We start from the raw sequence: 26,365 nt of genomic DNA on the forward strand, positions 1-26,365 counted from the left end.
CAAATTGCGAGCGAGCAGCATCTCGATAACAGAATCCTCCATCTGCTTTTATCTCTGTGCATTGCCACATGGTGTTTGCCTGCACAAGGAGACAATACAGATCATGATGTAAAATGAGCGGGCAAAAATGATTCAAGAGCAGCAAGTTACAATCATAGAAGCTAGTTCGTTCTACGATGAGCTAAGCCATGCTGCGGCATGATGCGTTGGATTCTAATTCGAGATGACTGATAGCTATCACCCTGGAACATAATTATCTGCATTTTACTCATCTGGCCATGGAGAGCAGTCAAGAAGACATAGGCCGCACAGTCCACACGCACATGCACGCCAAGGCACAGTGACGACGCAAACTAACGGAATCAATTGAGTTTTTGACGGGAAGACCGAGCTTACGGCGATCCATCTCGCGTGCTCTGAAGAGAAAGAATAAAGTGGCATGCCGGACTGCCGTGGAGCGCGGGTGGGTGTGGGGAACTGTCGACAAACAAGGCCTGGTTCCATGTGCCGAGACATCCATCTCTGGGTCTTATAATTGTACACAGCCTCACGAATGGTGCGAATGCAAGCATGGCAGAGCGCTCTTTGATCTTCCCGAGAACGAGGGTGCTGATGACAGCACTTGGCCACTCTAGTAAATGGCATACAAACTTGTGGTATATGTAAACACCAAACGAGAAACGGCACAATTCGCCAGCATGGTCGTAATTCCGAGTGCGGTGATGACAAGGCTTGATCGATGGAGTGCTTGATGGAGTGCCCAGACGGATCGGACACCAAACACTTCCAACGTTGCCGATCATCCATCTGCATGTGGGAGAGTCTCACATTGCCCTCCATGGGCAGCCACAACTGTAGAGATCGGAGCAGCAGCCAAGACATGCATGCTTGAACCTGTGGCTCTGGGCAAATCGACGACGGGGCAAAAGAAGACCAGCAGTATCTTGTCATGGTAATGCAGTGTCGCCCGCTCACGCAGGGAGCCATGGTGGGCTTGGCCGGCAGGACAGGGCTCGAACTCAGCTGGCCAGGGCACACATGCACGATGCTCGCTGTCGATCCCGGTCATCTGGTTCCTGTCACTCCTTCGTGTGTCACAAGGCAGGGATGGTTGCCCTCTTGGCTCGCCATGGGCCAGAGCCAGATGAGATGATCTCATCAGGGTCTCCAGCTATTTTCCGCGCGGAGTGATGCCAGATCCTCCAGGAAGAAGACCGCGCCTGCGCGCGCGCAACCCCTTTGGGCACCTCCGTCGCCGAGGGTGGTTTCGCAAATGGGAGCCTGGAGAGCGAGAGCTGGGTTGCGGCGCTACTGCTTGCTCCAAGGCTGTTGGCAACGTGCCTGGCTGGCAGGGGCTATGCAAGGCGGACAGGAGGTGGGTGACGTACGCACAATAAGCGTCAAGCGTAGGGCACTCCGGCGAGCTTGTGGAGGCTCCGTGTCCCGCTCAGACCGGGACGGCACGCTTGGCAGCGCTTCTGTTGCGGCACTCAGTCACAGCGATGCGTAAAACACACTGCCGTGAGCCGTCACGCCTGGAAATCCGGCATCTCTAGCTGGGCTGTCTTGTGGAGACGAGACCCGCCACCCTGGTCGTTGCCGATCCTGGTACGTTCGGAGGGTTGTGCAGGTGTGACAACCACGTTGGGATGGGTTGTATGCAATCGCAAGTTCTGGTGCCGGACCCTCGAGGTCATGATGGGGGCAGGCGTCACCAGGTCCCAGTGATCACACGCTCTTCTTTGCCGTGGCACAGGCGCGGCAGAATACTAAGGTAGTGATGATGTGATGATGCTCTGGTTGGGCCGAAGGGCGCTCTCTCCCAAGGAGGCTCCCCCCGACGGGCCGCGCGTCGCAAGGCGGCTTGTAAATTGCGATAGTTGAAGCTATGGCGATCTGTTTCTGGGACCGCGGGTCAGCCAGTCCGGGCCACCACGGGAGGTTGACTTTGAGGACTTACGGCAGGGACCAGCGGGCACTCCCAGGTAATCTCTGGCGCACTATGATAGCACGCTTGGTTGCGAATGGTATGCCCCAGGGTGGATGAGACACGGGATTAAACCTTGCAAACACTGTTAAGCGCAGGCGTCGAGGCGTGAGCTGTTTTCGACCAGAACTGCTTCATGATGAGCAGGGCAGGGGCAGCCCGTGCCCTTTCCTGCTTGCAGGCACCCGAGTGACCTCGGGTACGCGTATGAAGGCGCGCAACGCACCACTCACTAACCTCAAGCAAGGCTTCGAGGCCGTATGTAGGTACGCTTACGCAGTCCTCACAAGCCCAACTGTAACATCGCCCAAGGCCATCACGAAACAGAACCCCATCACGGCAGCCCGGTTCCGGACTGTCCAGACTCCCAACAGTCCCAGCCAACCACTGGCAAACAACCTTGGAACCCTGGCAGTGGTCCCCTGACTCGATGTTCCCTGGCAGGCCCGCGCCATCCTGCCAACTGCGAGTGGCATTGTAATGCCCATGCGGTCCCGCCAAAAGCTGACCTCATCGCGCTAGCTAGCCCAGGCGCTCGACAATCCACGGCGTCGCTGCGCAAGCTCCCAGCTCTGCCAAATAAGCGCAGCCTCCGTCCTTCTTCCCTCTCGCTCTTCCTTATCCTCGAGCTGAAGACCAGCTTCACCACTGCTTGACAAAGCACCAGGTGCGGGCACAGAGGACCACTACAGAGCTTATTGAGCGACCAGCCGAGGCGATCAGCACCGCAGCAATGGCCACAACTACTACGTCAGCGCCGCCCAGCGGCCAGTCTGCCGCCCTGAATGGCGGGGTCCCTACGACGGCCAGCAGCAACCCATCCCACGAAGCTGCTTCTCCCCCGTCTGGCCAAATGCTTACCGGCAAGCAAGAGCACTGTTCGTCGTCCTCAGTCCTGTAGCTCTAGCAGCAGCTTTGTACACCAGTACTAACACAGAATCAGATCTCAAGCGCGAGCTTATCTCTGAGCAGGTCCACTGGGAAATCTCCGAGCTCAACTCCCCGACGGCGCTGCGCAGGTTCGGCGCACCGTTTAAGTCAGAATTTGGCGAGGTCTCTCCTCTCGACTCGGAGCTCCCCTTACTTCGCTACATCTTTGTACACCATGTTCGCGAGTTCCCATTTCTCGACAAGGCCAAGGAGAAGGAGTTTTGGCAGGATAAGTTGCAGATGGTATGTGTTTCAAAAGTCCGCGCTATACGTACAGAGCGCCGCTGATGTCTTTGTTGGATTGCTGCAGTTCCTTGAGTCCTTTGCGAACAAGTCCATTTCATCCTCCGAAGACAGATTAGAAGAGACCAAGCGCCGCAAGCTTGCGATAAAATGCAGAAAGCTGGTGGAGCTCATGATGGTGTCGGGCATTCCCACCTCTTCCGGCTTCGAAGAGCGAATAAGGTTCGCTGAGATGGAGATTGTTGATCGAGACGCAATCGACACCGGTGTGCTCAACACCATGCCTCAGGGAAACTTTATCAACGGCTGGGACGTCAACGTCGCTGGCGTACATATTACTTCAGAGCGACGCAACATTCGGTATCACAAACATGCAGTGAGTCTTATAAGTGGCCCGAATTCGTAGACGGAAAGCTGACTTCGAGTACAGGAATTCATTCTCCGTGCGCACAGGAAAGGCGAGCTCGAGTACTACATCTCCAGACGCTATGGCGACTTTGTCAAATTGCACAAGCGACTACGGACCGAACTGCCTGGAAAGATCTTGCCTCCCTTGCCGAAGAAGAACAAGTCCGACACTGACGCCACTGGTCTCTTCGCTGGTGATGGTGCCGATTCCGACGCTTCTAGTGTGTCTTCCATGTCGACAGTGAATCGGGGTAATGGACTTGCAGCATCAATGAAAAACCTGTCGGTTCGGGATCATCGCCGAAACAGGTCGACGGCGTCCTCCCTTCGTGCATCTCCACGCCCATCTACAGATGGCTCCAGGGCGGGAAGTCCCAAGGCTGAGGTATGTTTCAACGCGAGCTATTTGGAAGAGGACGTGTTGACTAACAACAAATTCTAGAATACGATACTATGGAGAGAAAACCAGCGTATATCATTGAGGGCATTCCTGAGGCAACTGCTGCAAAGCCCGCAAATTGCTGGAACAAAAGCGATCGACGAGTTCCTTACTCTAAACCACATCACACCGACTGACGAAGACGTGGAGGACATCGCCCGGCGGAAAGTCGTTGACGAGAAGAGAGTCGAGGAGCAGAAGAAGTTCTACGAGATCGCACGGAAGCGCGCGGCTGAGCTAGACGTTTACATGGAGCAATTCCGCCGCGACATTGTGGAATCCAATGGGCTCACCAACCTCTTCCAAGAAATCAAGGAGAAGGAGACCATCCCAGAGCTCAGCGTCAAATATCAAAAGTTTGCCGAATGGCTGCGCATAGAGATTGCAGCCGTCGTCTACCATCTCTTCTTGGCTGAAGACAATTCCCCGGAACTGTTTGCCCAGCTCAAGAGGATACACTCACTCATCCCTTACACGCTGCTCAAGAACGTCATCAGAATCGCAAACCCTGCTGCTGTCATGTCCGGCGTCCTCGACCTGTTCCTTGCTCAGCCGTGGGGATCTCGGTCGCTGCTCCAGCGCATCTTCTCGGCGGCTCTCAACGATGGCATCAAGAACTACCAGAGGTCGATCGACGCTGTCTCTGCCAAGATCGAGGACGACCTTCTCGTGTTGAAACTCAAGACGTTCAGCGAGGCAGATGAGCCCATCAAAGAGGCAATTCGAGAAGAAGCTGTTGCCGATGATGTCGACATCATCGTTGCTGCGCTAAGGTCAGAACTGATTGAGCCGGCTCTGACCCCAGAACAGATCACTCGCCTATACAACGCATACGTCGCGTTTAATAGTGCGGTAGAGAATATCGACGCGGAGCTCAAGCAGGGCGCTCAGTTCTTCTCACACCTCAAGCAGCTCATGAAACTCCAGACGCGTCAGCGAGACAAGACCATGATGCTGCAGCTGATTGAGGAGCCCGTCACCTTGCAGCTCTTCCGGGACCTTTTCCACATCTTCTATGAGCCTCTTGTCCGGGTTTACAAGTCGGCGAACGTGTACAACAGCATCACAGACTTCAGTGTGTTTGTTGACGACATGATACAAGTAAGCAGTCTCGTCAGAAGTGGCTGTATCATCGCATTACTGACATTATATCCCAGGTTGTTGAACGTTGCCGAGAACAGGATGCATCAGCCGATCCTAATCAGACCGTCCAGGCCTTTATTGACCTGTGTGCTCGACATGAGCACAACTTTTACAAGTTCGTCCATGAGGTGCATACACACGACAACGGCCTCTTCACGGCCCTCATGGGATGGATCGAAGGCATCCTCGAGTTTCTTCGCAAGGGTCCAGCTGGTGGCTCGATCGACATCAATGCCGTCTTTGAGGGTGGCGTTAGCACCAACCTCATTGACCGGGAAAAGGCTGTCAACGAGATCAACGAGCTCATATCTTGGCAAGAAGCCCGCAAGAAGTGGCACCACGACAAGACGCGTCAGAAGATGGCTGCTGAGGGTGAAGTAGGAGTAGACTCCACATTGCCAGGCATGCCGAGCTTCAGCGCGAGTGACTTTGGCCTCGATGAGATGGACCTCGAAGATATGAACTACGATGACGGCTCTGATGAGGAGGCCGAAGCGGCCGAGGAGGAGGAACTAGATCCGATAGAGGCGGAGCGCCGGCGCCGGTCAAAGAAGCAGGATAGACTGAGGCGAAGCGCAGGCGAGCCTGCCAAGCCGTCTGTTAGCGAGGTACATAAGCTACGGGATAACTTCCTGGCCATGCTCAGGAATGTGCTTGCTCCATAGATAGATAGAACAAAGAAAAGCCGGGCTTGGTCAGCTTCATTCGTCCAGGTTGGGATCCAGAGGTGCAGAGGTGCAGAGGTGCAGAGGGCTGGTAGTCCACGAAACTGTACGCATGGCCTGAGGGGGTAAAGGACTTTGCCATTAATGTGTCTAATGAGACTGGGATATGTCGGCCTCCTGGGACGCTGGACCGCTCATTTGTTTGTACTCCAAGGACTAAAGTCGTCGTTCCGAGACGGTCGGCATGAGGTAGATGAGGACGCAAAGTGAAACATGACGGAAAAGCTCACTTGGTGTTTACACAGGCGGCGGGGAATGCTGTGTCGTTCATTGAGAGGGCCCTCAGGATTAGACATTAAAGGTATGTAAACTACACCGGCTGGCCGGTCATGGAAGCCTCCAATCTTCAAAATGAAGCTCCTCGGCTTTCGACAGCCTGTGTGGTCAGCACGAATACAGTTTCCTGAAAAGTCAGTATGCTAAGTTCCTGGTATGCTCAATTTCTCGGCCATTTGTGCCAGCCCGCGATGGTTACCCGTCCATTTCTCGGGACCCACTTCGGGACTGCCACGAGATGGCCAATCGCCACGCGACCGTCCGATCATTTGGAAGGAGGTGCGTGCTAAGGAATTGAAATCCCCTGATTACGGTGAGCAGCTCATGAGTTACAATTGACACAAGAGCAGAGTTGCAACGTTCAAGATATATCAAAGAAGGGTTCCCGGCGGCTGGAAAGGGACCCACTAAAATGGCCCTACCATAAACATGATTGGTCGGCAAGACCTCGGTTCAAGGGAAGGGCGATCTGAATTACGCCGGCTCCGATTGGCCCAGGGCCGGCACCCGGGGCCATGGGTTGTACTCATCATCCACTGCCCAGGCGCCCGGAAGAGGCGATTTCGACCTCCACCTCTCCCGCTCCCGACCACGAGCAACCCCATCTCCGTCCGCCTGGGGACTTATTTCGCCCACTCGCATCTTCCGCGTGACAACCTCGAAATACAGCGCCGAGTCGTAGCTGGGTTCGTCTGCACCGATCATCTTGCGCGGCGCCTTTCCGACTTGTTCCCCGCAGCCGCTCACGTTTCTTGCAGCGTTCGAAAAAATATCAGCCATGGCGTCTTCGATGGCCATGCGGAGGCTCGCCACTGGCTCTGCCGTACGTTGCATTCCTGGTCACTCCGTTGCGATGCTCGGATGAGAGCGGCGGTCGGGGACATTGTGGCGGTTCCGGCGCAATTGGGCGGCAACCCGAGGATTGCAAGCCGAAGCTCATCATGATCACCCGACCACGACCAACTCTTCCGCGCGCATCATGCCGCATCGAAGTCAAACCTGGCGATGATGTGCTTTTGCTGATGGAAATATCGCAATAGTTCGCGCGTGTCCAGTCCCGGGCGTTCTCCTCGACCCGCCCTGCTTGTACGCATCCCATATTCTTGCGACGACCTTCCAGCCCGACAACAACAGCTCTCTAACTCAATCTTTTAATAGCTCGCATCTGGACAAATAACAATCTCCGTGCCAAGGAGGCAAATGTGCACATCAGCAACAAATACCCGGTCATCGTACGTTTGGCAACCGCCAACCCCCCAAAACACCACAACACATCACGACAGACTCTCACATTCGTCTGAACAGGATCATGAGTACGACGCGATCGTGTGCGGTGCTGGTGGCGCCGGTTTGAGAGCAGGATGTCTTTCTCCCCGTTCCCTGAATGAAGTTCTTGACAAATGCTGACTATATTGTAGTGTCAGTAATTTCTGCGCCGCGTACCGCGGTGCTAGCATAACGGTGGCCGATATTATACTAACAGGACTCATAGTGGCCTTGCCGAGGCTGGTTTCAAGACCGCCGTCATCTCCAAGCTTTTCCCGACACGTTCGCACACAGTCGCCGCTCAGGGTAAGAAGGCCCGAACCCTCTACACAACCACATATGTCTGACACGATTGCAGGTGGTATCAACGCCGCTCTTGGCAACATGCACGAGGACGACTGGAGGTGGCACATGTACGACACGGTCAAGGGTTCCGATTGGCTCGGTGACCAGGATGCGATTCACTACATGACACGAGAGGCCCCTGCTTCTATTATCGAGCTCGAGAACTACGGCTGCCCATTCTCCAGAACCGAGGATGGCAAGATGTAGGTTGATCCTGGGTCTTGTTTGTGTGGCAGACACTGATCGAGATATCCCATGTAGCTACCAGCGTGCCTTCGGTGGTCAGTCCAAGGACTATGGAAAGGGTGGTCAGGCTTACCGCTGCTGCGCTGCCGCTGACCGTACCGGCCACGCTCTTCTCCACACTCTCTACGGCCAGTCCCTGCGATACAACACCGACTACTTCATCGAGTACTTCGCTATTGACCTGATTATGGAGGATGGCGAGTGCCGCGGTATTCTCGCTTACAACCAGGAGGACGGTACACTTCACAGATTCATGGCCAACCACACCGTTCTTGCCACTGGAGGATACGGACGCGCTTACTTCAGCTGCACATCTGCCCACACCTGTACCGGTGACGGAATGGCTATGGTCGCTCGTGCCGGTCTGCCTAACCAGGATCTGGAGTTCGTCCAGTTCCACCCTACTGGTATCTACGGAGCTGGCTGCCTGATCACTGAGGGTTCTCGCGGTGAGGGTGGTTACCTGCTCAACTCTGAGGGTGAGCGTTTCATGGAGCGTTACGCCCCGACTGCCAAGGATCTTGCTTCTCGCGATGTCGTCTCCCGGTCCATGACTCTCGAGATCCGCGAGGGCCGTGGTGTTGGTCCCGATAAGGACCACATCTACCTCCAGCTCAGCCACTTGCCCGCCGAGATTCTTGCCGAGCGTCTCCCCGGTATCTCTGAGACTGCCGCCATCTTCGCCGGTGTTGATGTCACCAAGCAGCCTATTCCCGTCCTGCCCACTGTCCACTACAACATGGGTGGTATCCCGACCAAGTACACTGGTGAGGTCATCACCCTGGACGAGAACGGCAAGGACAAGGTTGTCAATGGTCTGTACGCTTGCGGTGAGGCCGCTTGCGTTTCCGTCCACGGTGCCAACCGCCTTGGTGCCAACTCGCTGCTCGACCTCGTCGTCTTTGGCCGTGCCGTCGCCCACACCATTCGCGACAAGGGCACCCCGGGAGCTGCCCACAAGCCCATTAGCGCCGATGCTGGTGCTGCTTCTATTGAGGACCTTGACAAGGTTCGCAAATCTGATGGACCCAAGAGCACTGCGGAGATCAGACTGGCGATGCAGAAGGCTATGCAGACGGATGTCTCGGTCTTCCGTACCCAGGAGAGCTTGGACGAGGGTGTCCAGAAGGTTACCGAGATCGATGGCACTTTCTCCCAGGTGGGCATCAAGGACCGCAGCATGATCTGGAACTCGGATCTCGTTGAGACCCTTGAGCTGAGAAACTTGCTCACTTGCGCGTAAGCTGACCTGACTTTGATGACCCCCTGACAGCACGTTCAGCTATTGACATACCTTTTAGTACCCAAACCGCTGTTGCCGCCGCCAACCGCAAGGAGTCTCGTGGTGCCCACGCCCGCGAGGACTTCCCTGAGCGTGACGACGAGAACTGGATGAAGCACACCCTGACCTACCAGAAGCAGCCCCACGGCAAGATCGACCTCACCTACAGAGGCGTCATTGCCACGACGCTTGATGAGGCCGAGTGCAAGCCCGTCCCTCCTTTCAAGCGCACCTACTAAGCGATTGCGGTGTTGGCATCTTGGCTCAGGCTCGATCATGTTTCAGCATGCGATTGACCGGATCGTCAATGTCAGCAGATGATTAGTCCCGGAGCAGGAGCGAGAGGCCTCGAATTAATCGCTATCCCGAAGCGGGAGTCTGACCGCTCAGAAGCGAGAGAAGTCTCGGAAAGGAGATGATGAGAAAGCCCCGCCAGCAGTCATACCATGTTGAAGAGTGTGGCGTTGAGAAGGGGCTTGTGTAATCCTAGGCGAGCTCTCAGGCGCATGTGTACAGGATTCGCTTAGCATTCGCTTTATTTTGTCTGTCAAAAATTACAAGAAGTTCCAAATCTGTTGTTCCTGTCCGTGTTCTGTTTTTGGTGAATTTCTCCCGTGGGCATCAGCACATGTTATTTTCCCTGTATCATAGTGTCGAACATTGCCTTGTTGGCAGTTCTGAACAATGGAGGCTAGTGCTTGGTCGCACTGCTGGTACGTGTTGGGATTGCCAAGGTGGTAAGTAAGGCGCTTTGCTTCTCTGGATGAGTCGGGCCCCCACGTGGCGCTGGGTGTGGGTGACACCTGACGGGCTATCAGCCCTGCCGTGCCTGGAACACCTTATCTCTCCCGAGGTCCGTCCCTCTCGTGCACTCGCACTCCTTCTCTCCAAGTTATCGCCTGGCTCGCACGATACCCTTTGTTTTTATTTCCCCTTGGTAACGCACTCTCTGTAACTGCCAGTCCTAATTCGTCAATCCGCTCGTCTCGTGAGCCCGCGGACTTGTCTCCTTGCTGTCAATCAGCCCCACCACCAACGACATCTCGCAAATCTGACTCGTGATAGTCACGTCCACTCCCTCGGCAGCGTGCGTTTTCTCTTCACTCCAGACACACAACCACCTCAGCTGCGTGTTTCCAAGTAGAGATCCACAAGCCTCGCAGTCATGGAGGCTATATCAAAGTGCATGGGTAATCCCTCTGACAGTCAGAGCGCCCAGCCAACCGCCGCCACACTCGTTGCGACGACCGTGGTAGCCACCGTCGCCTTTCTGGCCCTGAGCCGGATCGCCCTGTGGCCTCAACGCCAACGCATAATCCGGGGCCCGGTCACCACGAGTCTGCCTAGGATACCCAAGGCGGAGAGGGACAAGATTGTGTACACGCATGATCACTTCCCCGGCGGTCGCGATGTTGAAACTCCCGTGAGTCGCACTTCAACCCTCGCCCACCTCCAAGTAGAGGTGACCGTCGTGCTAATCATTGCTACGTGCAGTATGGTAGCATCCATGTCTACGAGTTCGGCCCCGAGGACGGCCGCAAGGTTCTTTTCGTCCACGGCATCAGCACCTCGTGCATGACCCTTGAGGACATTGTCCGTCCTCTCGCCGAGCGAGGCTGCCGTGTTATGCTTTTTGTAAGTGACCCCTGCCAGTGATCAGTCCCACCGTGTGCCACCCGTACTCATGGCTTTCAACCCCAAGGATCTCTTTGGCCGCGGATACTCGGACGCTCCCGGAGACGTCGAGTACGACTCACGGCTCTACACCACACAGATCCTCTTGGTCCTCGCCTCCTCGCCCCTGGCCTGGACTGGCAACAACGCCTTCAGCATCGTCGGCTACTCCCTCGGCGGCGGCATCGCGGCCAACTTTGCCGCTGCGTTCCCGCACATGGTCGACACGCTCATCCTGCTCGCGCCTGCGGGCATCATCCGCCCAGAGAACTTTGGCCGCATGACCCGGCTCATTTTCACCTCGGGCATCATTCCCGAGCGGCTGCTCGCGTACCTGACGAAGCGGCGGCTGGGCAAGCCCATTGCCAACTCGGTGGCGAAGCGCAAGCCGGCCGCCATTGCCAGCAACGGCAACGCTAACGGCAACGGTACAGCCTCCGGGCCACCGCAGGCCACCTCGTCGTCATCGGCGACGGGCAGGGAGACGTTCGAGGACGCCGCGCTGCAGGAGGTTGTGGACCCGCTGGACCGGCCGGACGCCGAGCCCACGGCGACCGAGAAGCGCGTGGGCGAGTTCGTCAACTGGACCATCCACCACCACGACGGGTTCGTCCCGGCCTTCATGTCGACGGTGCGCTTCGCGCCCATGCTCGACCAGCACGAGCACTGGCGCAAGCTCGCGCGCCGGGCCCCTGGCACCACGGCCGTGCTGCTCGGCAGGCACGACACCCTGGTGAACAAGGAGGATTATGCCGAAGATGCGCTTCCGCTGCTGGGCGGGGAAGGGAACGTGTTCTGGCGCGTCGTGCCCGGCGGACACAACTTCCCGTTCACGCACCCGAATAAGGTGGTCGAGCAGATCTACGAGTTTTGGGGCTGGGCGCAGGATTCGTGAAAAGGGGAAGGATGGCCAAAAATATCAGAGAGGAAAAGATCTGAGCGAGGTCTGGCCATCTTTGGGGGGCCACCTATTGACACGTTTGTTCTCCCCCCTCTGCATTAGACTTGGTTTTCCGCGTTCAGCCATGTTTCTAGAATCGTCGTTTGAACAACAGGATAGATTGTTGACATTGGAATAAATCAGATGTTTACAAAATCGTTAACGCCGTGTCATACATTATTGGGACATGATCTCGTGCTCATTAAAATGCTCTTTCCTTCCCTTCTCCCAACCAAACCTCACTCACTCTGATCTTAGTGGTCCATAGCATTACGGCCGTTGAGTAGGATCAGGCAAGTCGTCAGCGCAACCACCTCGTCCAGCTCCTCGCCGTTGAGCGCCAGGATCAGGTCCTTGCCCATGCCCCAGGGCGTGCACTGGGCAATCTCGCAGCGCTTCTGGTTGAGGCACTTTTGGAGGTAGCCGATCTGGCCGCCCTGCGTCAGGTCCCAGAAGTAGGGGATGCTGTTCTTGATAAAGGCCTCGTGCTTGTCGGCCAGCTTGTCGTCGACGGGGTACATCTCGATGGCGTGCCTTGAGTGCTCGCTCCCGGGGGGGAAGCGGATGGTCGAGTTGTCAAACGAGACAAACGTCATGTTGAGGTCACAGACCTTCTCGCCCTTCTGGTCGACCATGGTCTTGAGCGTCCGCATCATGGAGCCGCTCGAGGTGATGGTGTACTTTGGCGGCTCTGGCTGCTGGCCTTTTTCCTCGTTACCCTCGGACATGCGCTGGGCGACTTTTGCCGCCTCCTTCTGGAACGAGGAGCTGAAGTCGTCAAAGGGCTTGCGGATCTTGTCGGTGAGCTCGTAGATGAAGGCATCGCCCTTGAAGTGGATACCTCCTTTGACATAGAAGATCTTGGTCGGCTCGAGGTAGACATCCTCGTTGAGGGGGAAGTCGTCGGGGTGGAATGGGTGCGGCATGGCGGCGGCGGGCGTCTAATTCGTTTTTTTGTCTGTTGCGGGTAGTAGTTGGGATTCTGGATCTGCAATTTGGGCTCGACAGGAAGCCCTGTGGTTGTCCTGAAGATTTCTACTGGGCCCCCTTCGCATGTGTATATGATTGACTCTTGCTTGCTAGTTCCTGACAGGTGCCAGGCCGAGCAAGGTCCCTTTTTGTTAACTTTGTGTCGGCATGGCTGGCCGTGCTTCCACTGCGATGCCCGTGGCCGCGCGCAAACTGACGTCACGCAATGGGGCTCCAAACCGGATTTTCTGGCTGACAGATCATGCTGGATCCGGCACGAGGATCCGCCGTGACACATTGTAATCGGACAATTCCTAGAAGGGCCATTTGAAGAACTTCGTCATTCTCGCCTGGGGACCAGAAATTGGAGGCTCGCGTGTGCAGCGTGGACAATTGAGCCGGGCAAGGCCGCCGTTTGCTGTTGGGTCTATGAAGCTAGCGATAGGCCCGTGCTAGTAGCTCTGTGCTCTTATCCATGGCGGGGTCTGTCAAACGGTGGGGTCCCCACTGTAGGCACCTTCCTGCCAGCAACCTTTATGGGTGGAAGCGGCTGTTGCTGGGACTGTCTCGCAGAGGGATCAACGACTACAGATGAAAAGAGATGAGCGAGTTTCGTCGACTTCCAAGTGCTTTTACTCGAAAATGTAAGGGTTCTGTACAAAAGTGTTGGGGATAGAGAGAGATGCATCTCAACCATTTGAGGTGATCCAGCCTGGGCTCAGAGGCAGTCGTCACCACCAGTGGGGTGGTTGCCAGACTCGGGCTACAAGTCGTGTATTGTGCAGTAATCTGACCATGAACCAGTCCAATACTTTGGACTCATGCTTACCCAAGTCTGCAGTACCAGGCACACACGCGACCAAAGATATGAAGACCTGCCTGTTGTGCCTGGCGCTGCTGACCATGTCCAGCGCCGAGCTCTATCTGGCACCGCCGGAGTGCGCCGGTTCGGCGGCCGCCTCCACGCACTAACATCACGGCCTCCGCACTGGGACAAAGACTGGTTGTGGGGAGAGCAGGTGACCTCGGAGACAACAACTACCCCTTTCTCCCAACTCTGGAAAGGGAATACCTAGGCGCAGAAATCTACTACTTCTTGCCCGATTAAAGAAAGACTCTAGATTCATCCATTCAAGCAGTCACCTGTAGAAACCATGGCAACATCGACCATCCCGGCGTGGACCGCCACCCCAGCCAGCGACGCCGCCCGCGTCGAGGACACGTGCAAGACATACGGCCTGACCGTCAATGAGTTCCACGAGCTCCGCAAGCGTTGTGTTGCGGCAAAGGCCACAGCCTACTGCCCATACAGCCGCTTCCGCGTCGGCGCCTCGGTCATCTCTGTCGACAACGCCTACTTCGACGGCGCCAACGTCGAGAACGCCTCATATCCTGTAGGCACCTGTGCCGAGCGGGTCGCCATCGCAAAGGCCGTCACCGAGGGCCACCGCAAGCTCAGGGCCGTTGCTGTTGCCACAGACATCGCTCCCCCCGCCAGTCCTTGCGGCATGTGCCGTCAGTTGTACGTTCTCGGGGCCTGGCTTTCCGACTCTTCTCATTGCTTGCTTCAAGGCTGACAGTCTGGCTTTTTTAGCATCCGCGAGTTTTGCGCTTTGGAGGGACCAATCATCATGTTCGACAAGGATGAGAACTACACTGTCCTTCGGCTGCAAGAGGTAAGCATTCCAGAAGAAGCCTTCTTGCATTTTCAGGTGGCTAACACGGCGAGACAGCTCCTGCCTCTCTCGTTTGGGCCCGAAGCTTTGCCACCAGCAAGCTCGCTGCCTCCGCAGTAATCCGTGACCGTGCTATGATTTGTATCTTGGAGATACCATGGGGCGGCATATGCTGGAGCGGCACAGAACCATTGAAACACGCCAGGTTACAGCACCAAAGACGAAACTCGGCGCACGAAGGCGTTCGGTGCTTACCAATATTTTGAGGGGAATGGTCCGCCCTTGAGTCCCTCCAGGTTTTCGTCGGCTTCGGCATACAAGGTTCTCGGCGGCTGTCGTTGGCCCTATAGATCATACGACGAGTATGCCCGGTGTGAGAGAATGTTGCACCATGTCGCAAACAGCGGGGGCCATAGAGGTCGTTTCAATGAAGAGCAGCGGTGCAGCATCGTTATACCGAGCTTCAGCAAAAGCGTGGCCAAACAGGATACCCAGAACCTGTCCTCTGCGAGTTATGGACCTCTACTGAACATATTGAACACATGGAAAATGTGTGAACCCGAGCAATGTGAAAATCAACCGAGTGCTGGAGACGAATTATGGTTGTTGTTATCGTCCAGGAAAGGGAAATTTGATGTGGACTTCCGGGCCCAAGATGCCCAGCGGAAACGCCTCACTTCGTTCCGGTCGACTGAGCGTGTCTATTGGTGCTCAGCAAATGTCCACAAGTCTGGTCTCGAAAGGCCCACTGGAGACGCAAATGGTTGGTATGGCCCGAATGTTGGTGGTTTTGTGTCATAATCTGACTCACGACAACCAACCATTGGTCTCGCTGAGAGGCTGCAGAATATATAGGGGCCTTTCCATCATCAGGTAACCTCAGGTTTCCCAAACGGCCCACACCTCCAAAGGAGCTAAGCTTCTGAATAATCCACCACTGTTGGTTTGCAATTTGACTTTACCGCCATCAAGCATTCAACATGAACCAACATCGCAGGGTTCACCTGCAGTGGACCGGCTAGTTTGTGGCACCGTGCCCTTGGTGCCAGCGAATCAAGGTCGGCAAGCTGCCTTATAAGTAGCTTAGCATGCCCTAAATTCTTCCATCCTTTTGGACTTTCTCTTCAGGGCAACTGACTTACAACGCCCAGTCTTGCTGCGCACTCCCGCCAATTTACGCAACATGGCAACCTCGAACGAGGACTCAACGGACCAGCCTCCGTATCCCTCATGGTCCGAACTCAAGTGCGCACGGAAGTCTCTCACTTATTCAAAGGGGTACTGGCGCATCCACTGGCCTCTCGAAGGCGAGTATCCCGCAGCCATCTCCGTTGCCGCTGAACGGCGAACAGCAATCGGTCTCGAGCCATTCTACGATCCAACCACCGACAAATGGCATGATATTGCGGACCTTCCTCTCACCACTCCGGTCAAGATCTCCTCTATCACGGCCGAGATGAGGGAGCTCAATGTGTACGAGCGGGACTGGGTCGAGTGCCATCGTTATTGCGCCGGCGCGAAGTTTGTCACTTATGGAGATCTCGACGATGATGTGAGGCCGTACGCCAAGGAAATGAAGGAGGATGGCAGCTGGGAGGAGGATTCCGACACGGAATACCTCATCCGATGCTGCGGAGAGGAGCGGCCGATCGGGAAAAGGGCGTTGACGCTGAAGGTCGTTCCTCCTCCTGAGCGCGACTATCTCACGATTCGCGACTATATAAGCGGTTAGTCGGTACTCTATTCTCTTGCGTATTTCATTTCTTTTTGGGTTTCATAAAATGGGGCCATCTTTTCTGTTTGCTGAACCACTGATCCCATAGCTCTGCATCCTTTTTTTATGAGCTTGCGCGAGGACATCATGAAAGCCAAAGAAGTAGCGCCATTCGAGCAGTTTGATAAGCCCAGATCCAGGAAATGGATGATCCTACCTGGTCCCTTACACAGTCTCTCAATGGGAGACAGATGGCCGACGGCACCCGAGTAGTGCTCAATACTACTGCTCTCTCTGTGGGAAGAAAATAAGACCACATCAGCATACCGACAGGCTTCCATCGCAAGTACCCCCTTCGTCAGCGAGCATGGTTGGAAGATGTGATTCTCTTGGAATTGATAGCTGTATATATTGCGCTCGTAGTGCTGATAGACCCTTCGATCTGCAATTCTCCTGTGAAGGAGAAGATTGCTGTAAGATTGTTGGGCGTAAGAGTATATATGCCAATCTCTTAGGAAATGTTGTTCTGAGGTGGAAAGACAGTATCGAACCAGGACTGAGTAATGAGACTAGCTGTAATAGACTCTGCTACTGAAAGTACATCTAGAACCTAGTTATTTATAGCCTGCGATAAGGTTTATAGATTACATCAAGCTATTTCTACCCTCGCGATAGAAAGATACTCCCATGCAGATCTGTGTGCTGCAGTCGAAGGAGAGCAGTAGGAGCTCCGATTCGCAATGGCAGGACTAGCCACAGCTGTCCCGCAAGCGCCGTTGGAGCAGTCACGAAGGCCGTTCTTGAGACTGGCATTGTTGCACAGGCAGAATGAGTCGCGGGCGGCGCACCCAAGCGCCGGGTACTGCCCGAGCATTTTATTGAAGCAGGCCTCAATCGCAGGCCGGGAGGGAGTCGAAGCCCGCAATCTATGTGCTGGGAGGCTTGGTGGTTGTTGTCATACTTGGTCGTGCTGTGGTTGTTTCTGGGTTGCCGGAGGTCGAGGAGCTCAAATCCGTGCTCGACTCTGTGAATGGCCTCATGGATAATTGGGTAGCTGGCACGGACACGGAGAGGTTGCAGTCACCTAGCTGGCAATTGCCGATCCCGCAAAAGTCGGGGCCAGTACCGCACCGCCCTTGAGCATTGCAGCAGTCACCCCATTTCCCGGCGCACTTCTTATACCCGTGCTGTTTGCCACAGTCGCCGGTGGTGCTCCAAATCTTGTCTCCATAGCAGAGGCCTTCGTAGCATATGCCTGGCGCGCAGTCTTCTTCTCTGACAGTTGTGAACGAGGGATATGGCCCATGTTAGTAGTTGAATCTCAGGGGCTTGTTCAGATGATCTGATACTTACACGGAATCACCGCAAGTGAACGTGTTCGAGTTACAACATGGAAAGCTGGTACCCTACAAGTGGCATTGCCATTGGGAAGACCGCACTTTCTGTCCCAAGCTCTTACAGGTTCGATGACTGACTCTCAATGTTAGCTATTGCTAGCAGAAGCAGCTACTGTCCAGAAACTCGGCACTTACAACCGCGGACACAGTATTCCGTGTTATGGCGGAGGTTGTTGCATTCTTTGTTGACTCCAGGATTCAGCTGGAAGAAAAGGTCGACGGAAATACCGTAGCGTTTGGCCAACTTGGCGCAGGTGCAGCAGTCCAGCTCAGTGTCGTAGGTGTTGGCTGTGTATCGGCAGCTGATCTCGCCGGCGTTCAGGTTCCCAGTCGTAATCAAGGGGTTTGGCCCGACGGGAGTTGGAATGGCAGACTCCGATGTTGAGCTGGCGAGCAAAGTGGAAGCGTTTGTAGGGGCAGATGACGCAGAAGTAAAGATCGGCATGTCGTGTATCTCAAACTCGTCCGGCAACCACCATGCGGGCTCACATTCATCAGCTCGCACAACGCATGCCAAGTGGACGAAGAAGGCGTACAGGATGAGGGGCATGAGCCAGACTCGACCCTGCCCGGCCATTTTCGATATTTTCGTGTGTTTCGGAAGCTGTGAAGTTTGGGACACGATCGTAAGATTAAGGTAGGGGGCAACTTTTTGAAAAGAGACGGTAATGAATGGTCTTTGAGAAGGCAGAATGCTCGAGAAAAGACACAGCAGAGCAGGTTATCGCTTAGATGAAATACAGGCAGTTCCTTTCGACCCCCGTTCTCTTGTTGTTCTATTTTGCACGTCTTCACCTCGTCTCCGAGATATGTTGGTTCGTGTATGTCCGCCGAACCACAATGCACTAGTTTCGTTTTGGAGTTGGACTCGCGCAACCATGTTGGCGAGGCTGACATGCTCCCTGGTGGATGCTGCATAGAGCCGAGCGGTGCCATGTCGGCACTTAGTGAAAAGTTCATCTTTTTGCCAATAAATCTGTGGATAGCTAGCCCCTAGCGCTTCTTGTTGGTCGCGGAACTTTGGTCCCATTTCGTCCTTGACCGCCGCGTTGGTCGACATTGGATCCTTGTGAAAGACAACCCACGAAGCTTGACGTTTAATGGCTGCACAATAGGTGTGCAGGTTATCTGGGACTGGGGCTAGGCATGGAAGTCAATCACCATGGACACCGTGGGGACGGGGCTTCAAGCTTGGTGGAGATGGCGGTGTTGGTAATGGTGAGTATTTCTTTATGCTGTGATATTCCCATCTCAATCTGCGGACACTACGAGGGTTGCCTGGGCTCGAGACTCGTCCATTCCAGATTCGAAACCTCTCTCACAAGGCAAGCATGGAACCTCTGTCGTCTAGTCATAGTATTCACAGTCGGCTCCGCCTCCGATACGGACTCATTGTTCATAAACATGAACTCCATAGCGGCAGCACCAGAAACGTGAAGCACGGGTCTCGTCCTCGAGAACCTTGCGCTCTCAGGGGTCGGGGCGGCAGGTGTACAGTAGATTCAGCTAGTGCAAACTTCTGGGCTCGTCATCTTTTGCGGACCACTGGCTCGTCGGCCCGGTCCACGAAGGTTCGACAACTGCCCGTAGATTCTCTCACGGAAGGAAGACCAATAGTTTCCGCAGATATTTGTCCCTACTGGATCCCAAAGGAAACTATTTTGAGCGTCCCCGTCCCGAGTACGAAGACCAGGATGTCTCAATGATCATCCACGCCAAAGACTGGGGCGGCTCTGGTGATGGCACAACGGACGATACGGCCGCTTTCTAGCTGGCGATTAACGACAGTTTGGACAAGATGCTCTTTCTCGACGTGGGCTCGTGTATTCTTAGATCTACTATTACTATCCCTTCGGACGTATCGATTGTGGGGAAACCAGGTCGCAACTGGTTGCCTCTGGGCCTTAGTTTTCAGATGCCAGGTGAGCTCTCACACTCGTACTTTGATACAATGTTCAGAAGCTAAAGGCGGACTTGTACCCAGCAATCCCAAGGTTCTGATCCAGGTTGGATCGCCCGGTGAGATCGGTACCGGCTGCGAGTCTGATGATGTATCTTGCTCCTTCTTGGTCTGGATAGTTTGAGAACATATGGTTGTGGGGGCTGTCTACATGATTGGGTAAGTCTCCTCGTGCTTTTCCTACCAGAATCATCATGCCATGAGTCCCAGCAGCCAGTATGAAATCAGAGCCCCGTAGCCATGGTGGTGGAAGCACTGACACCCGCTGTGGGCCACCAGGCTTTAGTGCCAGACCTCCTTTAGCCGCACCAATCAGGACCCAAGTCCTTGGGTGTTTCGGCACCTGCCGGGAGGCAGCAGGGCGGCATCAGGGCAACGCGTCTTGCGACTGGGCAGCCGATGCGGCTCAAATGCGTCCCCGGAGGATGACATCACTAGATCAGGGGTGCACGGTGGTGAGCGCCCAGCATCCTCGCGCGCAAACCATGCCAGTGTTTCCAGTGTTGGTGGGTCACTCACCACCTTGGAATTTCCTGTTGATTCTTTGATGAGGTCAATACGAGGCTGGCCTCACCTAATAAGAGTACATCCTACTCTAGACGTTTAGGCCAGACCGCCATAAGCGGGTCAGCACGACGTAGACGCAGAAACTAGGACCTTGCCAAGGTACAATGATCTGCGGATAACGACGGGTTCATGGGCAAGATCATGCCGAAGCTCGTGCCATCTGAGTTCACCCCATTGTGTAGATCGCGCCGAACTTGCTAAGAACCACTGTGGAGAAACTGGAGAAAGTGCGGGTATCATGCTGGACAACAAGCACTCCGGTGCCACACCAAAGCGGATATCTGCCCCGTGGAGGGAGGGAGGTTGTCTGGGGGAGACGAGGGGGATAGCCGCAGAGGAGTCTGGGGGCTTTGTGCATGACCTGCTTATAAGAAGGGGGTCCAACACGACCTCGTTCCCTCCCGAGCCCGCCGTTCTTGTTCTTCTGCATCTCTCTCAGGATCGGCAAGCTGCTGCACTGGACTTCACACATACCAATCTCGAGGGGTCTAAACAGATTTGCCCAACATGGCGAAACTCCCCAAGATCAGTACGTGCCATGTGACTCCCACGGCCCCGACATGGCCTGCCCAGACAAGCATCATGCTGACACTTTCGCACCAGCCAAGCCTTACTTCATAGCGCTCGTCGCTACTGTTGGAGGCATGCTATTCGGCTTCGACATCTCGTCAATGGCCGGCATCATCAACTCGGAGCAGTATATCGAGTACTTTGACAACCCCTCGGGAGTCATCCAGGGTGCCATCGGCTCTTCCCTGGCCGCCGGGTCCGTCGTTGGTAGCCTGATGGCAGGGCCTATTTCGGATCGATGGGGTCGTCGTGACAGGTACGGACTACACAAGCCGTACGGCGACTAAATCGTACGAGCTCTTGTTTTGCTGACAAGCCTCTTCTTTGGTCTCCAGTATCATGTTCGCCTGCCTGTGGTGGATCGCCGGCACCTCTGTCCAGGTTGCTACGACTGGCGTAGGTAGTCTGATCGCTGGTCGTATCCTCAACGGTGTCTGCGTGGGCATCACTTCTTCCCAGGTCCCCGTTCATATTGCCGAGATCGCAAAGCACGTAAGTACCGACAAGGCTTTCGTCATTGCCTCACATCCCGCAGAGGAGACGATGACCATAAATTTTGCTCGATCACACTGACACAAAATCTGCCCCTGCCAACAGAATCAACGCGGCTCACTCGTGTGCTGCCAGCAGATTGCCATCGAGGTCGGCATCCTGGTCATGTACTTTATCGGCTTCGGATGCACAAAGATCCCGGGAACGGCCTCGTTCCGCACTGCCTGGGGCTGCCAGTTCATCCCCTGCGTCATTCTGCTCTTGGGCATGCCTTTCCTCCCCCGAAGCCCCCGGTGGCTGGCAAAGGTCGGCCGAGACGAAGAGGCGATCCAGATCCTAGCGGACATCCAGGCAGGCGGTAATATTCACGACCCGGCTGTCGTCGCCGAGTGGGAAGAGATTGTCAAAGTGATTGCGGCCGAGCGCGAGACAGGTCGCGGCTGGAGGATGTTCGTCCGCAACGGGATGTGGAAGCGGACGCTTGCGGGCATGTCTGTCCAGGCGTGGCAGGTAAGCGCACTGCCCGATGTCGTCTGATGTATCGCTTCCGCGAGCACGTTACGAGCTAATACTAACTTGGGACTGACCCTCAGCAAATGTCTGGCGCCAACGTCATGGTCTACTACATGCCATATGTCTTCCTGATGGCCGATCTTTCCGGTGACACCAATACCATCAGCGCTGGTGTGCAGTATGCTTTGTTCATCATGTGAGTCTTCTCTCCTCCAGGACCAAATCTTTTCTGGACCAGGCATGCTAACGAAGACCAACATAGTTTCACCGTCATCATGTTCTTCTTCATTGACAAGACTGGCCGCCGCACTCTGCTCATCTGGGGCGCCGTGGGCATGGGCATATGCCATTTTGTCGTCGCTGGCCTCCTGGGCGGGTACTCTGTCGACGTCCCCGAGGGCGTCAACGGCAACGCCAACGTGACGATGCGAGTCACGGGATCGCCTGCTTACGGTGTCATCGCCTTCAGCTACCTCCTCATCATTGTCTACGCCCTCACCCTCGCGCCCGTGGCCTGGATCTACGCCGCCGAGGTGTGGTCGCTGGGCACGCGGGCGACGGGCATGTCCCTCGCCGCCACGGCCAACTGGCTCTTCAACTTTGCCCTGGGCATGTTCACGCCGGAGGGCTTCGTCAACATCAAGTACAAGATCTTCATCATCTTTGGCATCCTGTGCTTCGGCGCTGCGGCACAGGCGTTCTTCACCTACCCGGAGACGTGCGGCAAGACGCTCGAGGAGATCGAGGTCATGTTTGCCAAGGGCTCGATGCCGGCGTGGAAGACGAGAAAGGGCGAGTCGCGCCTGGATGCAGAGATCCAGGCTGTGCGGGATCGCAAGGGCGCCGGGGGTTTGAATGGTGGGGATGAGCCGCGCGTGTCCACGTCAGAGAAGGTTTGACGGGCGTAGCTAACACTTGAGGGGGGGGGGCCTCAAATGCAGAAGGAAAGATTCCAGATATGGTCTTCGTTCTTCCGGGTATACGATAGAGGTGTTTGATGTTGAAAACAGCTTGAACCAGCACGAGTCCGTGGGGATTCGTGTCATAGTATCATAGTATCAAATGCCAAAATGACACTGCCATTTCAGCATCGATACATGGTGGCTGTGGCTTGACAATCGTGCCTGAAGAGCAGCTGCCAATATCCCAGGTTGAAGATGTCGTAACGTCGTGTTTGTATGCACAGGCGTGATCGAGTTATGTGTAGGAGATCAGCATCTTCAGGGAGCCTCGAAACAAGGACTCTCTATTAATGCTGGCCTATCAGGGGCTGGCGGGTCTGCATCCGGAGCACGTTTCAAGGATCTGCCCCACTCCCAGGTGCCTGTCTGTGCCTGAATGCAGGCCTGGCCCGCCCGACTGGCGCCAAATCGGGACCCTGGGGCGCAACACGCCCAGTAAACACCAAGCTCGATTCATTGGTGATCACCTCTCGTGCCCCCCTTACCCAGCGAACCATCCCGACAGGCGACGGCAACAACCCACGCCCATTGCAATACCGTCTAACATGACATTGCGGCGATAATCTCGACGAGCCTTCCGCCTGCGACACTGGTACTTTTGCCCTTTCGACTCTTGCGACTGCCCGGTCAAAAAACCATTCCGGTGAACACGACAGCGCCAACAGCACCTCCACGAGACGCCCGCGGCGACGACGACGACGACGACCAACACCCCCACGATGGACCAGGCAGACATTCCCGCGCTGCTTTCGCGGCTGGCCAGCGATGAGGACGCCGCGCGCAAGATGGCCGTCTTCAAGCTGCAGTCCTCAATCAACGACCCTGCCTTTGCCGACGTCTTCATTTCCGCGGGAGGCCTGATCATCCTGCGGCGGCTCATCATGACTGCGGGCGGCAACACGCTCGCCTACTCGCTGCAGAGCCTGACGCGCGTCCTCGAGGTCGACATGGGCTGGGAGATTTTCGAGGGTCCCACGGCCGGCGACCTCGTCGAGCGCATCGTCGAGCTCGTCGTCACCAACCCGCTCGTCAATATTCTCAGGGGCGCAATGTCCATCCTCGTCGCCCTCGTCAGCCACTCGCAGTCCGCGCCCGCGCCGACGTCGCCGACGACATCTACCGCCGGCACCCTCGGCGCCGCCAAGGCCCCCGGCTCCTTTGGCTTCCGCGCCCTCAAGCCCGCCGTCGCCGTGTACCCGCAGTTCTTCGGCCTCGTCATCCAGCAGCTGCACTCGGCCGACCACTCGCTCTGCGCCAACGCGCTGATGCTCATAAACGCCCTGATCCGGGACGCCGTGTCGAACGAGGGCGGCCAGCAGCGAGACGGCGCCAGCGGCGCCGGCAAGTCTGCGAGCTCGGGCGAGGACTGGCCCAAGTTCATCAAGAAGCTGCAGGACCTGGGCCTCATCAAGGCCGTCTTCAACCTCATGCAGAGCTCTGCCCTGCAGGACCTGGCGCACCCGCTGCTGGAGTTCCAGTCTCTGACCAAGCTGTTGCTGCGCAAGTGGAAGGAGGTCAAGGTCGACGTGGAGAAGCCGGAGCACAGACGGGCGCTCAAGGGCCTGCACCTGTCCAGTGCGCCGAGCAGGGACCTCAAGGACCTGGGCAGCACGAACCCCATTGCCAGGATAGAGGAGCTCCTGGAGAACGGCAAGAAGGGCAGCCGCAAACACAACCCGGAGAAGTGGAGACGGCTCGGCTTCGAGACGGAGAGCCCCGCGATGGAGTTTGAGGAGACGGGGTTCCTGGGCATGATGGACCTCACCGACTACGTGCGCAGGAACGAGGACAACTTCCAGAAGATGCTGCTCGAGCAGTCCACGAAGCCGCTGCACGAGAGATGCCCGATTGCCCGGGCGAGTCTGGCGGTCACGCTGACGCTCTACGAGCACTTCGACTGCGACAAGTCGGACTGGGAAGACGTCCGCGGCTATCAGCTGACAGACGCCGACCACCAGGACAAGCTTTTCCGGCCGCTCATACTGCAGTGGTCAAGGATACATACTGCAGGTCTGCACGCGTTCTTCCGACTATGGAAGGCTACCGGGGCCGAGCAATCCGACTTTGACAAGGTCGCCGAACTCATGAGAATATTAGTCGAGCAAGTCATTGGCCAGGCAGGCCGGACAAAGGACGTCATGGAGGTCGAGGAGGAGCTCTTCGAGTACGAGTGCAGCCGGCTGCGGGAGCTGCAGATGGAGCTTCTGGAGCTCTCGTTTGAGAACCAGTGGGGACAGCATCTATACCAGGTCCGCGACGTCCTCAAGCAAGAAGCCCTCACGTTTATCAAGGAGCAGCGCGTGCGGTGCCTGCTGCAGGGATCATGGTTCCAAAAGCCCGCGCCGAGAAAGGAGAGCCGCGCCGCGGCCGACGCTGCTGCCAACGGCGGCGGCCCCGGCGGCGTTGGCAACAGGAGAGCAGCAAACGGCACGCTGTGGCGGTATGTCAAGCTGTCGCATAACCGGCGCTATCTGCACTGGGCGGACTTCGCGCTGCGCACGGCGCAGGAGCCCTCCCTCGACTCGCTCGCCGAGAAGATTGACTTGCGCACAATCAGCTCGGTCGTGTCCAACGTGTCGACCACCAGCAATGACGACGCAAAGAGCGGTGTTAGCGACCCCACGCTCAAGATGCAGCCGAACGGGAACGGTCTGGGAGGTGCCGCGGGGGGGACCAAACACCTCGCCAAGATTACGATATTCAGCTTCGTCGAGAGTGACAGCAACGGCCACCTGTCCGACCACGACGACAGCGAGCATCCCAAGGAGCAGCCGCTGCTCACGCTGCACCCGATCAACCACAGCCTGGCGTCCGAGTGGCTCGACGGCCTGCTCATGCTGCTCGACCAGTCGCCCATTACGTCCGAGACCAACAAGATGACCAAGCTGGTTGAGGACTACGGGATGAAGATCCGCCTGCTCAATGTCAGGATGGAGGCAGCGTATGCCGGGCCGCCACCGGGAGCGGGCGAGGTGCCCAGCCGCGAGGGGCTGGATGATGATTACTGGTATGATATATGATGAGGGTTTGGTCGGCGGGTGGTGCGCGCAGCCAAGAGAGCTATTAGCCAGGGAGCCGCCGCGGGAGGTGGAAACGCACGTCCACGTGTCTTCTCACTGGTCTCTATTATTTGTTTGATGATTTTTACAAGTTCCGGAGAGGAGAGCTAGGACGGTGATAATCTTGGCTGCCCTTGTCTTCGGATTCCCATGGGAGCGATTGTAGGCGGAAGCATTTTGTGTGTTGAGAACGCGATATACCCTGATACAGAGGACGCTGGAAGATAGCAATTAATTGGAGAACTCCGCCTAATCCACCTGAAGAGAGTTAGTTGCATGGGACGTGGGAATTGCATGCAAGCACCACATGCCCAATACCACCACATGAGCTCAGTTGGAATAATGTGCTCACGGGCGATCTATTGACACTGCCGCCCGAGCTGGATGCCAAGTGTGCCCAGCCCCTTCAGCTGTGCTGCACGAACCGGGGGCACTTACATGCAACTCTGCATGTTCTGTTCAGCAGGGGGGCTTGGTTGGAGGACAGGGGAGGGCATTCTGGCGGGGCAGACAGCTCGCACGTACGTGCGAGCTGTCCGGGGTACATGAACCTCCTGTTGTTTCTTTTCTCGAGGTTCTACA

At 56.0% G+C, this 26,365-nt stretch overlaps 10 protein-coding genes across 10 annotated transcripts; 6 read left to right on the plus strand and 4 right to left on the minus strand.

The window, feature by feature from the left end:
- Positions 1-90: 90 nt before the first annotated feature.
- Positions 91-1,130, minus strand: B0I36DRAFT_91222 (uncharacterized protein). The gene has a single exon (XM_046163573.1). The coding sequence runs from the start codon at positions 985-987 to the stop codon at positions 265-267; it is 723 nt and encodes a 240-aa protein (XP_046015431.1). The 5' UTR covers positions 988-1,130; the 3' UTR covers positions 91-264.
- A 1,093-nt stretch (positions 1,131-2,223) lies between these two features.
- Positions 2,224-2,457, minus strand: B0I36DRAFT_318124 (uncharacterized protein). The gene has a single exon (XM_046153249.1). The coding sequence runs from the start codon at positions 2,440-2,442 to the stop codon at positions 2,260-2,262; it is 183 nt and encodes a 60-aa protein (XP_046015432.1). The 5' UTR covers positions 2,443-2,457; the 3' UTR covers positions 2,224-2,259.
- Positions 2,458-2,720: 263 nt separating this feature from the next.
- B0I36DRAFT_372877 (succinate flavoprotein subunit) lies at positions 2,721-9,529 on the plus strand (the record flags this gene model as incomplete). The annotated part of the gene is given in 17 exon segments (XM_046160151.1): positions 2,721-2,780; positions 2,939-3,160; positions 3,228-3,536; positions 3,591-3,953; positions 4,011-5,039; positions 5,049-5,059; positions 5,069-5,108; positions 5,165-5,800; positions 5,820-5,893; positions 6,834-7,042; positions 7,310-7,383; positions 7,457-7,514; position 7,570; positions 7,644-7,723; positions 7,776-7,965; positions 8,024-9,247; positions 9,310-9,529. Coding segments are annotated over 17 exon segments (4,800 nt in total).
- Positions 9,530-10,162: 633 nt separating this feature from the next.
- On the plus strand, positions 10,163-12,009 carry B0I36DRAFT_91312 (Alpha/Beta hydrolase protein). The gene is made up of 3 exons (XM_046163574.1): positions 10,163-10,713; positions 10,785-10,925; positions 10,993-12,009. Exons 1-3 carry the CDS (start codon positions 10,456-10,458, stop codon positions 11,857-11,859), a joined length of 1,266 nt encoding a protein of 421 aa, XP_046015434.1. The 5' UTR covers positions 10,163-10,455; the 3' UTR covers positions 11,860-12,009.
- A 42-nt stretch (positions 12,010-12,051) lies between these two features.
- On the minus strand, positions 12,052-13,225 carry B0I36DRAFT_318144 (uncharacterized protein). The gene has a single exon (XM_046153250.1). The coding sequence runs from the start codon at positions 12,828-12,830 to the stop codon at positions 12,159-12,161; it is 672 nt and encodes a 223-aa protein (XP_046015435.1). The 5' UTR covers positions 12,831-13,225; the 3' UTR covers positions 12,052-12,158.
- A 711-nt stretch (positions 13,226-13,936) lies between these two features.
- B0I36DRAFT_91320 (cytidine deaminase-like protein) lies at positions 13,937-14,800 on the plus strand. The gene is made up of 3 exons (XM_046163575.1): positions 13,937-14,395; positions 14,468-14,549; positions 14,607-14,800. The coding sequence occupies exons 1-3, from the start codon at positions 14,028-14,030 to the stop codon at positions 14,667-14,669; spliced, it is 513 nt and encodes a 170-aa protein (XP_046015436.1). The 5' UTR covers positions 13,937-14,027; the 3' UTR covers positions 14,670-14,800.
- A 466-nt stretch (positions 14,801-15,266) lies between these two features.
- On the plus strand, positions 15,267-16,885 carry B0I36DRAFT_91360 (uncharacterized protein). The gene is made up of 3 exons (XM_046163576.1): positions 15,267-15,422; positions 15,701-16,276; positions 16,373-16,885. The coding sequence occupies exons 2-3, from the start codon at positions 15,733-15,735 to the stop codon at positions 16,534-16,536; spliced, it is 708 nt and encodes a 235-aa protein (XP_046015437.1). The 5' UTR covers positions 15,267-15,422; positions 15,701-15,732; the 3' UTR covers positions 16,537-16,885.
- A 304-nt stretch (positions 16,886-17,189) lies between these two features.
- Positions 17,190-18,237, minus strand: B0I36DRAFT_360730 (uncharacterized protein; the record flags this gene model as incomplete). Its single annotated transcript, XM_046158366.1, has 4 exons — positions 17,190-17,538; positions 17,617-17,669; positions 17,723-17,733; positions 17,796-18,237. The coding sequence occupies 4 exons, from the start codon at positions 18,235-18,237 to the stop codon at positions 17,190-17,192; spliced, it is 855 nt and encodes a 284-aa protein (XP_046015438.1).
- Positions 18,238-20,694: 2,457 nt separating this feature from the next.
- On the plus strand, positions 20,695-22,969 carry B0I36DRAFT_382076 (MFS sugar transporter-like protein; the record flags this gene model as incomplete). The annotated part of the gene is made up of 6 exons (XM_046160891.1): positions 20,695-20,716; positions 20,791-21,013; positions 21,093-21,249; positions 21,355-21,759; positions 21,843-21,958; positions 22,025-22,969. 6 exons carry the CDS (start codon positions 20,695-20,697, stop codon positions 22,659-22,661), a joined length of 1,560 nt encoding a protein of 519 aa, XP_046015439.1. The 3' UTR covers positions 22,662-22,969.
- Positions 22,970-23,001: 32 nt separating this feature from the next.
- Positions 23,002-26,108, plus strand: B0I36DRAFT_318152 (ELMO/CED-12 family protein). Its single transcript, XM_046153251.1, has one exon. It carries the CDS (start codon positions 23,444-23,446, stop codon positions 25,742-25,744), a length of 2,301 nt encoding a protein of 766 aa, XP_046015440.1. The 5' UTR covers positions 23,002-23,443; the 3' UTR covers positions 25,745-26,108.
- The last annotated feature ends 257 nt before the right edge of the window (positions 26,109-26,365 follow it).

Source organism: Microdochium trichocladiopsis, assembly GCF_020744255.1.
Source record: "Microdochium trichocladiopsis strain MPI-CAGE-CH-0230 chromosome Unknown B0I36scaffold_3, whole genome shotgun sequence".
NCBI lineage: Eukaryota > Fungi > Ascomycota > Sordariomycetes > Xylariales > Microdochiaceae > Microdochium > Microdochium trichocladiopsis.

What these genes read in the sequence shown, in the direction of transcription:
- B0I36DRAFT_318152 (XM_046153251.1), top strand. Translation starts at nt 23,444, where the DNA reads ATGGACCAGGCAGACATTCCCGCGCTGCTTTCGCGGCTGGCCAGCGAT.
- B0I36DRAFT_318124 (XM_046153249.1), bottom strand. Translation starts at nt 2,442, where the DNA reads ATGGCGCGGGCCTGCCAGGGAACATCGAGTCAGGGGACCACTGCCAGG.
- B0I36DRAFT_91360 (XM_046163576.1), top strand. Translation starts at nt 15,733, where the DNA reads ATGGCAACCTCGAACGAGGACTCAACGGACCAGCCTCCGTATCCCTCA. An exon ending in GATTCGCGACTATATAAGCG is followed by an intron (nt 16,277 to 16,372) that starts GTTAGTCGGTAC and finishes CTGATCCCATAG; the next exon opens with CTCTGCATCCTTTTTTTATG.
- B0I36DRAFT_91222 (XM_046163573.1), bottom strand. Translation starts at nt 987, where the DNA reads ATGGCTCCCTGCGTGAGCGGGCGACACTGCATTACCATGACAAGATAC.
- B0I36DRAFT_91320 (XM_046163575.1), top strand. Translation starts at nt 14,028, where the DNA reads ATGGCAACATCGACCATCCCGGCGTGGACCGCCACCCCAGCCAGCGAC. An exon ending in TGCGGCATGTGCCGTCAGTT is followed by an intron (nt 14,396 to 14,467) that starts GTACGTTCTCGG and finishes TGGCTTTTTTAG; the next exon opens with CATCCGCGAGTTTTGCGCTT. An exon ending in CTGTCCTTCGGCTGCAAGAG is followed by an intron (nt 14,550 to 14,606) that starts GTAAGCATTCCA and finishes ACGGCGAGACAG; the next exon opens with CTCCTGCCTCTCTCGTTTGG.
- B0I36DRAFT_91312 (XM_046163574.1), top strand. Translation starts at nt 10,456, where the DNA reads ATGGAGGCTATATCAAAGTGCATGGGTAATCCCTCTGACAGTCAGAGC. An exon ending in GTCGCGATGTTGAAACTCCC is followed by an intron (nt 10,714 to 10,784) that starts GTGAGTCGCACT and finishes TGCTACGTGCAG; the next exon opens with TATGGTAGCATCCATGTCTA. An exon ending in GCTGCCGTGTTATGCTTTTT is followed by an intron (nt 10,926 to 10,992) that starts GTAAGTGACCCC and finishes TTCAACCCCAAG; the next exon opens with GATCTCTTTGGCCGCGGATA.
- B0I36DRAFT_318144 (XM_046153250.1), bottom strand. Translation starts at nt 12,830, where the DNA reads ATGCCGCACCCATTCCACCCCGACGACTTCCCCCTCAACGAGGATGTC.